This window comes from Ptychodera flava, chromosome 14, assembly GCF_041260155.1.
Source record: "Ptychodera flava strain L36383 chromosome 14, AS_Pfla_20210202, whole genome shotgun sequence".
In the NCBI taxonomy this organism is placed as follows: Eukaryota; Metazoa; Hemichordata; class Enteropneusta; family Ptychoderidae; genus Ptychodera; species Ptychodera flava.
In genome coordinates this window covers 10,527,698-10,539,370 of record NC_091941.1, presented here as the reverse complement: position 1 = coordinate 10,539,370, position 11,673 = coordinate 10,527,698, and the positions used below count along the sequence as shown (strand labels likewise).

The window sequence follows — 11,673 nt, the reverse complement described above, 5'->3', positions numbered from 1 at the left end:
TATTTGACATTCAAAATGGCGGCAATCCCTGCATTACCTTTAAGGGGGGGGGGAGTTAAAATTCCGATTTTCACGAAACTAAGAAGCTGAAAACTTTATTTACTCATAAGCTTCAAAATGAACCCCGACAAGTGATAGGCCAAATGAATATTGTAAACGTTTGAGAATTTGAATATCTGTTCCCAAGGGGCATTCTAGCTTGCTAACTGGCGTACCTCGTTCCGACCCAGTTTTAACAAAATCATACAGAGAAGGCCACCCTGATTGCTAATGTACGAAACCCAAATTTAATTTTATAACAGCTAGCTGACCAGGATGCTCTAATCAGCCTGGAAAGAAAGATTTATTTTTTTGAGATGGCGCCATGATAGTTATGGACGCCCTTACGGCACAACTGACAAAATAAGTCGCCTGTCTGAAATTTGAAATGAACGTATATTTAAGGCTTATCATGGTCAACGATCGTCTGGTCCCATATCAATATGAAATGCAGTGAGTGCAGGCGACCTAGTCTGGGAATATTGGAGCATCAGGCAGTCTAGACAATTGATGACATTTCCCAGCAGAAAAAGTAAGTAAGTAAGTAAGTAAGTAAGTAAGCAAGCAAGCAAGCAAGCAAGTAAGTAAGTAAGTAAGTAAGTAAGTAAGTAAGTAAGTAAGTATGTAAGTAAGTAAGTAAGTAAGTAAGTAAGTGAGTGTATCTGAGCTGAAATTCGAAATGAATTGAAGAACAACATCTTCAACGTGCAACCTGCAGTGGGAACATACTGAATATTGGTTTTTCTCGCCCTTCCAGACTGATATGATGAACCTGTTCACGATTCTCTTAGATTGACAGGCGACTGTCAGAAAACACCGATAAACACTGATACTAACTTAATCAACTTTGCCATACATAGCGATTGCAACAGAAAAAACAACGGATCTTCAAGTAGTCTGTACTTTTTCGTCGATCTGACGTCCTATGAGAACGTTTTGTGTAATATTCCCGAATGTTTAGGCAGGTAACACACGATAAAGAAATAATATATATACATACATATATATATATATATATATATATATATATATATATATATATATATATTATATATATATATATATATATATATATATAATTCACATATTCACACACACCACACAAACAAACAAACACACACATCAAGTGCACAGATTATTATATGCCTATTAAAGTCTGTCATTCTCTCATTCTCTCTCTGTTTATTTTAATTTTACAAAGATTTTGATATTTTTTTCTGTCTACCATATGTATGTCTGAATTTATATTTTCGTTCTATGCAATTATCCAAGATAATTCAAATCGGGTTAATTTCCCATTTGACAACTTTCCTTCAAGGTGGTCATCAACTGATAGGATGAAAGATTTCCTCACTGTGTTGCCGTGGAGCAGATGAAGAAATTACCTCAGTACAAAGCAGGAGTAAAATTTTGACGTAGGGCTGGTAGTTCCGACATGTCAACTGATCCCTGACATTTTCATTGAACCGTCTTCAGTTGGCTTGAGAACTGGCAGATAAACAAGAATTAATTGCTTCAAACTACAGAGGGCGTACGCCGCTCGCACCACGATCATCAATTCGTAATTCGAATACGAGTGAGAGCGAGAGAGAAATTTTAAAAAATTACGCTTGTGCATCTGTAAGCATGTATTGCGACGATGTACCAGTACTGGCAGTAGTATCCTCCTAGATTCAGTATAATCGAAATTTTTTTTCTTTCTGTTCATGCGCCATTGATGAAATCAACTTGTGGCTATCGGTGCAGGAGGAATGAAACAATCCCCAATTTACGAGGTTTTCTCAACTCATTGGTATATGATTCTGTTCCTGGCGGTGGTGAGTATCATAGACGCCTGTGGTGAGTATAAACATGTACCGTACCGACGTTTTATGGTACAACCTATACGTTTCACTAATTGGGTGCAAGAGTCTAGTTTCAGTCCCTGACTTTGCTATGCAGGATGGTAAGAATGCGTATTCAATTATTCACGTGTATTTAGTGAGCGTAACCCATCTCTCATCAGTGTCTCATCTGCAGTCTGCATACCCTGATCATATTCAAAATCCGTTGAGTGTGAAATGATATTCGGGAATAGCGTCGTCGAGCCATTTCTCAGCAGTCGATTACGCCAGATTACGTGTATCGTCATCGTCATCGTCGGCGATCGACATTGCATCGTTTTGCCATCATGATGGCCATCACTTAGCAACGGATGGAGTCGATATAACTGTACATCATGGAAAGTCATCAGGCGCATCGGTCGCCAGAGCAAGATATCGCTGAAATGAAAAACCCTGTTTATTCCACAGTCACCTGTGATCTATTCAGCTCTGGGCCTATGCGCCCCATAGTGTGTACATATGCCTGAGAGGAAGAAAGTCAGGAAACCAAATGGCTATTTCGTATAGGGATTATGCCACCATGTTATCGGCCGAAAATCACACGAAACTAGCATTTTTGAAGCAAATTAAGTACCAGGTATGAATTTTGAGAATGATAGGGAACGATCGACGGTTACATGATAGATGAACTTGCTAATTTTCACAGTAAAATCGAACGTCGAAGATGACATGGTGGCATAATCCCTATACGAATTAGCCATTTGGTTTCCTGACTTTCTTCCTCTCAGGTATATGTACACACGTCTATGGCCCAGAGCTGAATAGATCACAGGTGACTGTGGTGTATTCTGAACGATATGGCGTGCGTTGTGTGACGGAGATCACGGGTTCAACTTTAAAACTGAAGCAACCACTGGCAGAGCCAATCAGAGACTTTTGTTAATTGAATTGCAAAAATATTTCTCTAGTTTTTCTATGTGATGTTTCAAGTTGTTGGGCTATTTTTATGTAAAGTACTGAATAATGCGAAGCTATTGTGCCAATAACGTCAACAAGGTCCGTAATGCATAGACTTTTTCATATATACATAATCATTTTTAGCAATTGAAGCATTTCACAGATTACTAATTGCAAACAAGGAAAGCCTTTAAGTACCATTTATACAGTGCCAACAGTACGCCTGGTGTGCCTATTTTGCTTTGTCACTGTATTTTGAAGTACATGTACATTTACATTTTAAACGGTCTGGTTTCGTCTCATCCACTGACGGCGCCCTAACCTGCCATTAGAGATACTGTTGTGATATTGCGCATGATCCAATCGGTCTATGATTGTGCTCCATGAGGGCGCCATACATTAATGAGCATGCTGAACATTTTGACATGAGATGATGCACAGACCAAATACAGTGCATTTCACCTAGGTACCGCAACTCAGCGTACGAGACGGACACAATCCACGTACAGAACACACGATTAGCTTGGGTATCACGGACACATTTCAAAGTCACCGACTCGTCGACTTATTACAGTAAACCAGCATGGGACAGCCGCTCTGTCTAGACTGAGAGATACACTTGATCTACAATGTATGGCTTTTAGTTAGTTTCTGTTGAGAATACCTTCACCTCTTGAACTCTTAGCTGAAATTGTACAAGAAAAAGTTACATTGTAGATCAAGTCTGGTCAACTCTTTATCTCTCAGTCTAGACAGCGGCTGCCCCATGCTGGTTTACTGTAATAAAACGACGAGTCGGTGGCTTTGAAATGTGTCCGTGATAACCAAGCTAATTGTGTGTTTCGTACGTGGATTGTGTCCGTCTCATACGCTGAGTTGCGGTACCTAGGTGAAACGCACTGTAAAGGGCGGTTGCCAAAAAAATGCTATAAGCAGTGAGAAGGACTATACAGGTAGATGTATTTTATTCTTGCTAACCTTGTATCAACGTTGAAAGGCAAAGAAAAAGCCACAGACACAAAAAATGAAATAAAATGACCGCTTTCACTGATTGAATTGAAAAAAATTCTTTGTCAGTATTCATGTAGGAATCCGCCTTTAGTTCTTCGATAGGGGTGGTAAAAATGAGTACAAGAGTAGTGGAGCATGCACGCCCTTACTCCAGGCTTGCAGACCCTCTTGAGTATTACACACCCCAGGCGACAAGTAGTTACTTTTGTGATAAGACGCAATTCTGTGAAAATAATTACATCACAAAAATCACATCCCTAGAATTATGGACTATTAAGATAACTACAAATATTGTGGCATAGAAATAAATAGTTAACGGAGACCACAGTCTCTCTAACCACACAGACGCTGCCATAAAACACGCTTTTTAGCGAAACATGATGATGGCCTTCTTTGAGGCAAATCTAGGACACAAGTATTTCGGTGATGATGTCGCATTAAAAGCAACTGTTTCGACGAAAATCCACTGTATGCTCAGTCATCCTGTTAATTTCCATGTGATTTTTGTTATTGAATCTTAATCCTATGAACTGTATGGTCTGTATGATATTTTGGACTGTAAATCTCTGTAAAATGTGCAAAGCCAGCAGTGTTTAAGACTTCACAATGACGTCCATGAATATACACATGTTCCTAAAGTTGCCAGAACGCTTTTCGAAAATGGATACATTGCAATGGTTTCCGTCTCTCACCGCTTCTTTTCCTCAACCTAAATTTCACCGCTTCAAAATTATGCAAATGACGCGAGTAACGTGAACGTATTGTGGCGAGACTGTGAAGGGCTCGATAAGTTTTAGTTTATTTCTATAGTGTATAAAAAATGACAACGATTGAGGGACTTTAAATATATACTGAAATGAACACTGGACCCTCGTCACAAAAAGTTGACGTGGCCATCTGAAGGTTGGATCCTCAGCACAAGAGTCATCATGGGATGCCACTTCAATGAGTACACAACAACTGTAACTTTAGAGAATATTTTTATCAATTTTTGTTCTAGAAAAACGAGCACATTCACTTCTTCTCCATAAAATGTGTGGAAATACAAGGTATTAGCCTTGCAAACAAAACGCATTGTTTACAATTTGTGATGTTGTTGATAAATAATTCTAGTCCCTTTACTCAAATTCAGTTGTCAACAAAGGCATTGGTTATCACACTTCCACAGGGTGTCTTGACAATTAAGGGTTAACCCTATGAGCGCAAAAGTCTATTTTTGTCCCCTTTTTAACCCCAGTCAATTATTCTCAGATTTTTGCCAAAATTTTGAGAAAAAACTATAGCCAATGAAATGTGATGTCCATTTGGTCCAAAATTATCAAAATAATTTAAAGAAAAATTCATAAAAATTGGTAAAATATTGCACTAGAATTTTGGCGGGAGAAAATTACAGCACTTAAAGGGTTAACAAAAATTTCGACATGTGATTTGCGAGTAGAATAAAAACGGTAGCTTACAAACAGATGAAAAAGTAATTGAAGGTTCAAGGAAAATTCATCACAGTGCGCGTTAAACCACTTTAGGAATTATAGTAAGGGTGATGTTGAAAATGATAAACTTTCATTGTCCTGTTCTTGTAAGATAGCATTCTTGGGCCCCCTTGCTAAATATGATAATGATAAATTCCAACAATATTTACATGACATCTCTGTCTATACCCAAATGCTGTCTTGCAAAACTACGTAAGACCCGATAACTATCGAAATGAAACTTCGAATTTAAAAATTTCTTTCGGTGAGACATCAAACTTTACATGCTCCGAAATATTGAGGGTGATCTATAGTTTGTTTGCATGCATACAAAAAGTTCCCATGATTCTATCAGATTCACAATTTATTAAATTAACAAAGCGACCTGAACAGACTTGAAAACAGTGTCAACAGAAGAAGTGACGTCGAAACGACTGCGGCGCAGCTACTACCCACGACGTATCCGTTATCCTTGGCGAGCGAGGAGTAGTACAAAGCGGAGTTCTTCGGCTGACGTGGTCGGTCGTCGTCGGTGAAATCGACGTAATGCATACCGAATCGTTCGCTGTATCCTGAACCCCACTCAAAGTTGTCCATGAGAGACCAGGCTGTGTAACCTCGGCAGTTTGCTCCGTCGATCTTCACGGCTAAAATTTGAATAAATACAAAAATTGCAGCCTGTCAAACGTAGGTATTTTACGATATAGCCGAAGCTATGCCAGTAATATGGTCTGATAGCTAGGCATGCAGGTCTTATCTCTGTAGAGATATGGCTTTACGCATAAGCATAACTGCCAGTCACACATGCCACACCCAACGTTTTTTACTTATGAATTATGATGACAAATGGTTGCTATGTATGTACGTTGTTTGTTCAGATGGTGTACTTTTATGGATGACCATGGTAGAAGTATAGAAGACAGCTTTACAAATTGTTGCGAAAGGTCAGTACCGAAATCACTTGGTTCAGAGCAACCCCTCTGTCTGTTCAAAGTCAGATAAGAATTCACTGTGAGCCAATGGACACATTGCAGAATCGATGTAAGAAGAAAACCATGCATTTGAAAGGGAGACGGTTGTCGGAACTGCGCGAGTGCGACTTTCTTGTTTACAAACAATCTATTTCATGCATGATATCTCGATGCATCACATAAACATAGCTGTAACATTTAAATTTTACGATATTTATCATTAGGGAGCCTTCAATAATTAAAGGGGTGGGCCGGGGGAATTCCGCGCACACCTGTACTGTAAAATGTGACCCTCCCTCTTGTCTGACATTCTAAAACTTGACCCCACCCCAACCACTGCAGTATTCTCCCCAGTAATAACTGAAACAGTATCAGCTAATTTACATAACAATGTGTTTAATTGTTATGTAAGTTAGGGACAAATTACGGAGAGAAGGGCTGGTGTTTTTGGAGGGACAGTCGCAATTTTAGTCTATGATGAAACTATGAATAATTTTTTCCTGTATTAAATTAGGTAAATCTGTGCATTTATGTATGCTTGATTATTGAAATTAATGTTCTTGATTAGACTAGAGTGGTTATAAGTCCATAGTTGTGCAAGAAATTTGATTTTGGAATTTCACCGAAATGTTGTTTCACTGTACATGGTAGTCTAAGAAAACTATGCACAATTTTTTCCAATATAAAAATAACTATATCTTTGCATTTATGTACATTTGATAATTGATATACACTTTCCACCTGTCTGTATTCTTTCATCAGTTTTAACTGTTCAAAGTGTTTAATGTAGGATAACACTGCATCTTCTCTGCTTGTGAAACTTGTGGATAATGTGTACGTATTTAAAAGAATCGGCGTATTTCGTTTGTGATTTCCTATTCAGCAAATATCACACAGACAATCAAAGGTTTGGCCATAAAATCAGCTTCTGTAAAAAGTGACCCTACCCCCCCCAGATAGATTTATAAAAAGTGACCCTCCCCCTTGAACAGTTTTCTAAAAAGTGACCCTCCCCAAATTCCCCCGGCCCACCCCCCGTGTAATTACTGAAGGATCCCTTAACAAACGTGTTTTAACTTTCATCAATCGCCAACGTAGACTAGATACAGGGTGAACACCGGTCGTAGGGGTGCCCGTCAAAAGGGCGGTCTCTCTGGTCACCTATGAAGTATAACTCTAAGAGGTTAGGGACTGGACATAAATTGCAGGGGGTGGGCCGGTGTTTTTCGAAACACCGATGCATCACAAATAGCTACCCTTCATAAGTTCTAGCACAAAAATTAGTGACCCGCTTATCCGTGCATGAAAATAAGTGTGACTCAATACCCCCTAACAAACCCGCAAGTCCCCCATTCTGACTTGCTATACATTTGAAGTCCCTCCTCCCAAAAGGAAGGCAAAATGTGGCTGATATAATGCTTTTGTCCAAAAAATATCAAATCATATGTGTGTGATAATTCATGTAAATGTACTTTGCTTGAAGTGGCGGGCAAAAAGTGCGTTCGTGTACAAAAAATGTAATTTTTAGATTTCATCAATAATGTTGATTCACTATACATGCTAGTCTATGAGAAAACTATGAACGTGTATTTTCCAATATAAAACTAGCAATATCTGTTCATCTATAGACGTTTAATAACTGATATAAATGTACTTGATTAGCATGGGTTGTTTACAAGTGCACATGTGAACAAGAAATTTGATTTTGGAATTTCGCTAAAAATGTTGATCCACTATACATGGGAGTCTATGACAAAACTGTAAATAATTTTTCCCAATTAAAAACATGCACTATTTCTGCATATATGGACCCTGAATAAATGACATAATTGTACTTGATTAGAAGAAGGTGGTTTCATGTGCATTTGTGTACAAGAAATTTGATTTTGGAATTTCGCCTAAAATGTTGATTCAATATACATTATAGTCTATGAGGAAACTATGAATATTTTTTAATACAAAACTCGGCAAGTCTGTGTATTTATGTATGCTTGATTATTGATATTAATGTACTTGATTAGACTAAGGTGGTTACAAGTCCATGTGTATGCAAGAAATATGATTTTGGAAATTCACCGAAATGTTGATCCACTGTACATTGTAGTCTATGAGGAAACTATGAATACTTTTTTAAATACAAAACTCGGCAAATCTGTGTATTTATGTATGCTTAATTATTGATATTAATGTACTTGATTAGACTAAGGTGGTTACAAGTGCATGTGTGTGCAAGAAATTGGGTTTTGGAATTTTACCGAAATGTTGATTCACTATACATTGTAGGCTATGAGGAAACTACAAATAACACATGGGTTATCTGCTCCCAAATTGTTATTCAAAGGTTGTTTGACCTGAAGCTTCTAGTTGTTATTGTTGACACTATGCACTATTCTAAATAGTTTGTATTCTGTCAAATTCCTCAAAAAAAAAATAAAAATGTACATACAGTGACATGAACGTTTGACATCGACCTATACCCAATATATTGCAAATGGGAGAATGATATCAAATAAGTTATCTCCCAAATTGTTATATATATTGTTTGTAAACTAGAAAGTCGCACACGCTCAGTTCCAACGACCGCCTCCCTTTAAGCGTTGACGCAGCTGCCTTTTTCAAAACCTTTAGATGCTTGACCCTTTACATCTTTTGGCGAGTAGACTCGGATCGAAGGCCGTTACACTAATCCTGAAAACGTCTAGAATACAGAGTAATATTCAATATTGCCTAAAGAGGGTCAGGTTTCTTCTTTCCAAAATTTATTATCATAGGAACATTACTAATTATCAGATCAAAATAAAAACGATGATCTCAACGATTGCTATGACCTTAGATTTACACGATATTATCAGTCCGATTGGGAAGAGCATTTGTTTAGACTCCAAACTGCATTTACCAAACGGGTGCTATATGTTAATGTTTTATACCTGACTGATATGGTTGTGAAGCTTCTCGATTACGATGACGCAACGCTAGCGGTCAAGGACAGCTAAAACAGCTAAAATGCGCCTCGGGGATAGATATTTGAAATCTTAAACTTTTTACGGTACTAGTTTGGTAGTGCCACTCGTGGAAGTTCAATTAAGCTAGTGGAGTAAATACAGTTTTCACCAGCTTATTTTTATGAAAATTTAATATTTCCCAACACCGTTAACACAGGAATGGCGGCCACTTTGAATTTTAAGTGCCAGTAAATATTTGGTATTGTAAAAGTTATTTCTTTTGTGCCATATATATCAATGTGACCCCTAATTTTTGTTGTTGACGTCGGAGGGAGTTGTTTAAAGTTTCCTTAGGAAAAGCTTGAGCAAATATTTAAGCCGTTCTATTTCGAACCACGAACTACCTTTAAATGAAAAAGTCACCAACAGATACGTAAGCTTGAAATAAAATAGAAATTTGCCTGCGTCAAGTATAAGTAAAACTTGTCTGGTTCGTCAGAGTTCATTGAGAAACAAATAAACAAAACTGCTTGTGTACAAGGTGCAGTAAAATAGGGAAACAACATCTTTCGTAGGACGGTTGCACAGAGAGAATCAATATCGCTTTTGGTTTTGTTTTTATTTCATAATGGTTGTATTTGCACTTACCCTTCAGTACTTCATTGATGTAAGACTTGTAGAATTTAATTCTGCTTTCATCATTCAGTTCAAAGACATCTTTCGTTGACACACCGTTCTCTGTGACATAGGTCTCGATTCCGTCGTACTCTGTGTCGATCCAGATCAAAATTTGTCGGATCCCCCAGGGTACGGCCTGCAGCCAACTCGAGCCCGATGACGGCCACTCTCCTTCTTTCCAAGTAGGGATATTCGCGTCTTTGCCCCAGCTCGGTGGAGTGCTGTAGTCAACGCTGTCGGCATTGACAACATAGTTTGAACTGTAGTGATTCAAACCAAAGAAATCCCCCGTTTTGGCGATGTAAGCTTTCTCTTCCTCGGTGAATTCTGGCAACCGTGACTTTGGGTAACCTTGCTGGGCGCTGATGTCGGCGATTCTAGTCTTCATGATTTCTGGGTAGTCGCCGTTTTTGAAGATGGGGTGAGCAAACCAGCCCAGGTTGAACTGCATGGCTTGATCCGACGCTGCGACGTGGTCGGGATTGCTTCTGTTGTACGGCTCATTCCAGTCGGAGTTCAACGTGATGCCCACTTCGCCCTTCTGGGTGCTTCTGTAGTTGTCGTTGTAGACGTGCCAAGCTCTTGCATGTGACTTGATGAGATTGTGGGTGACGGTGTATGGAGTTGTCCCTGAATCTTGTACGCCAGGTGCGAACACGCCGCTTTCGTAACCGAGCAATGATATGATCCACGGTTCGTTGAAAGTAATCCAGAATTTCACTCTGTCGCCAAACCTATGGAAGCAAAGAGATGCGTAGTTGGCGAAGTCATCCACGATGTCTTCGCTCATCCATCCTCCGTAGCTGTCGTGAAGTGCTTGAGGTAGATCCCAGTGGTACAAAGTAACCATAGGCTGGATACCGTTTGCTATTAGTTCATCGATCAGATTGTTATAGTATTGTATGCCAAGCTCGTTTATATTGTCTATGGTGCCATTTGGCAAAACCCGTGACCAAGCGATGGAAAACCTGTAATATGTCAAACCTAAGTTCTTCATCATAGCGACGTCCTCTTTGTATTTATGGTAACTGTCGCAGGCAATATCACCTGTCTCGTCGTTATAGACATGGCCACCTTCGTGAGTCCAGGTGTCCCAGATACTCGGTCCTTTGCCGTCTTCGTTCCACGCTCCTTCGATCTGGTAAGCTGAAGTCGCAGAGCTCCAGATGAAACCCTCTGGGAATGTGTCGTAGTAAAGTGCGTCTCTCTCCGGATCGTTGAAGACATCTTCATATACGAACTCCGGGTCTGATGCGGAAGACACGGCAAGGAGCAGGATGAAGCATAACGTCTTAGCCAACAGCGACGCCATGGTGCTTGACACACAACCAGTTGTCTTGTATTGCGATTTCTCGATTCAATAAGTTAAAGTTAGTGATAGGAGATACTTATCACTTCTTGTATGTCATAGCGTATCTAATTTTTGGCGATAACATTTTCATGCTGTTCCTTTTGCCGTGCAAACCCCCTTAGTAGGCAAGCTGTGGACACTATATGATTAAATAGTGCGATTGCTTCTGCTTAAATTTATCTTTCATAACACACGGAGCAACACAGGAACAGCAAGAGAACAGACTGAGCATTTTTAGTTTTATATAGTGTTGCTAAGATAATAAAAACAAATATAAAGTCGAATAAATTATGACATCTATAGGATTGCTAGAAAGGTTTTTAATAGAGTTATTTATTCAAAAAGAGTGAAAAAGACTTCTCAAACCATCTTTCAATCATTTTATGGACGTCGTCTTGTTGAATTGTTGAGGTATCATGCACCTCAGGGACA

General features: G+C 39.0%; 1 protein-coding gene across 1 annotated transcript; it reads right to left on the bottom strand.

Annotated features, from left to right (window-relative positions):
* Positions 1-5,645: 5,645 nt before the first annotated feature.
* Positions 5,646-11,258, bottom strand: LOC139149305 (cytosolic beta-glucosidase-like). Its single transcript, XM_070721002.1, has 2 exons — positions 9,861-11,258; positions 5,646-5,946 (listed from the first exon to the last, which is right to left on the bottom strand). Exons 1-2 carry the CDS (start codon positions 11,200-11,202, stop codon positions 5,672-5,674), a joined length of 1,617 nt encoding a protein of 538 aa, XP_070577103.1. The 5' UTR covers positions 11,203-11,258; the 3' UTR covers positions 5,646-5,671.
* Positions 11,259-11,673: the final 415 nt, after the last annotated feature.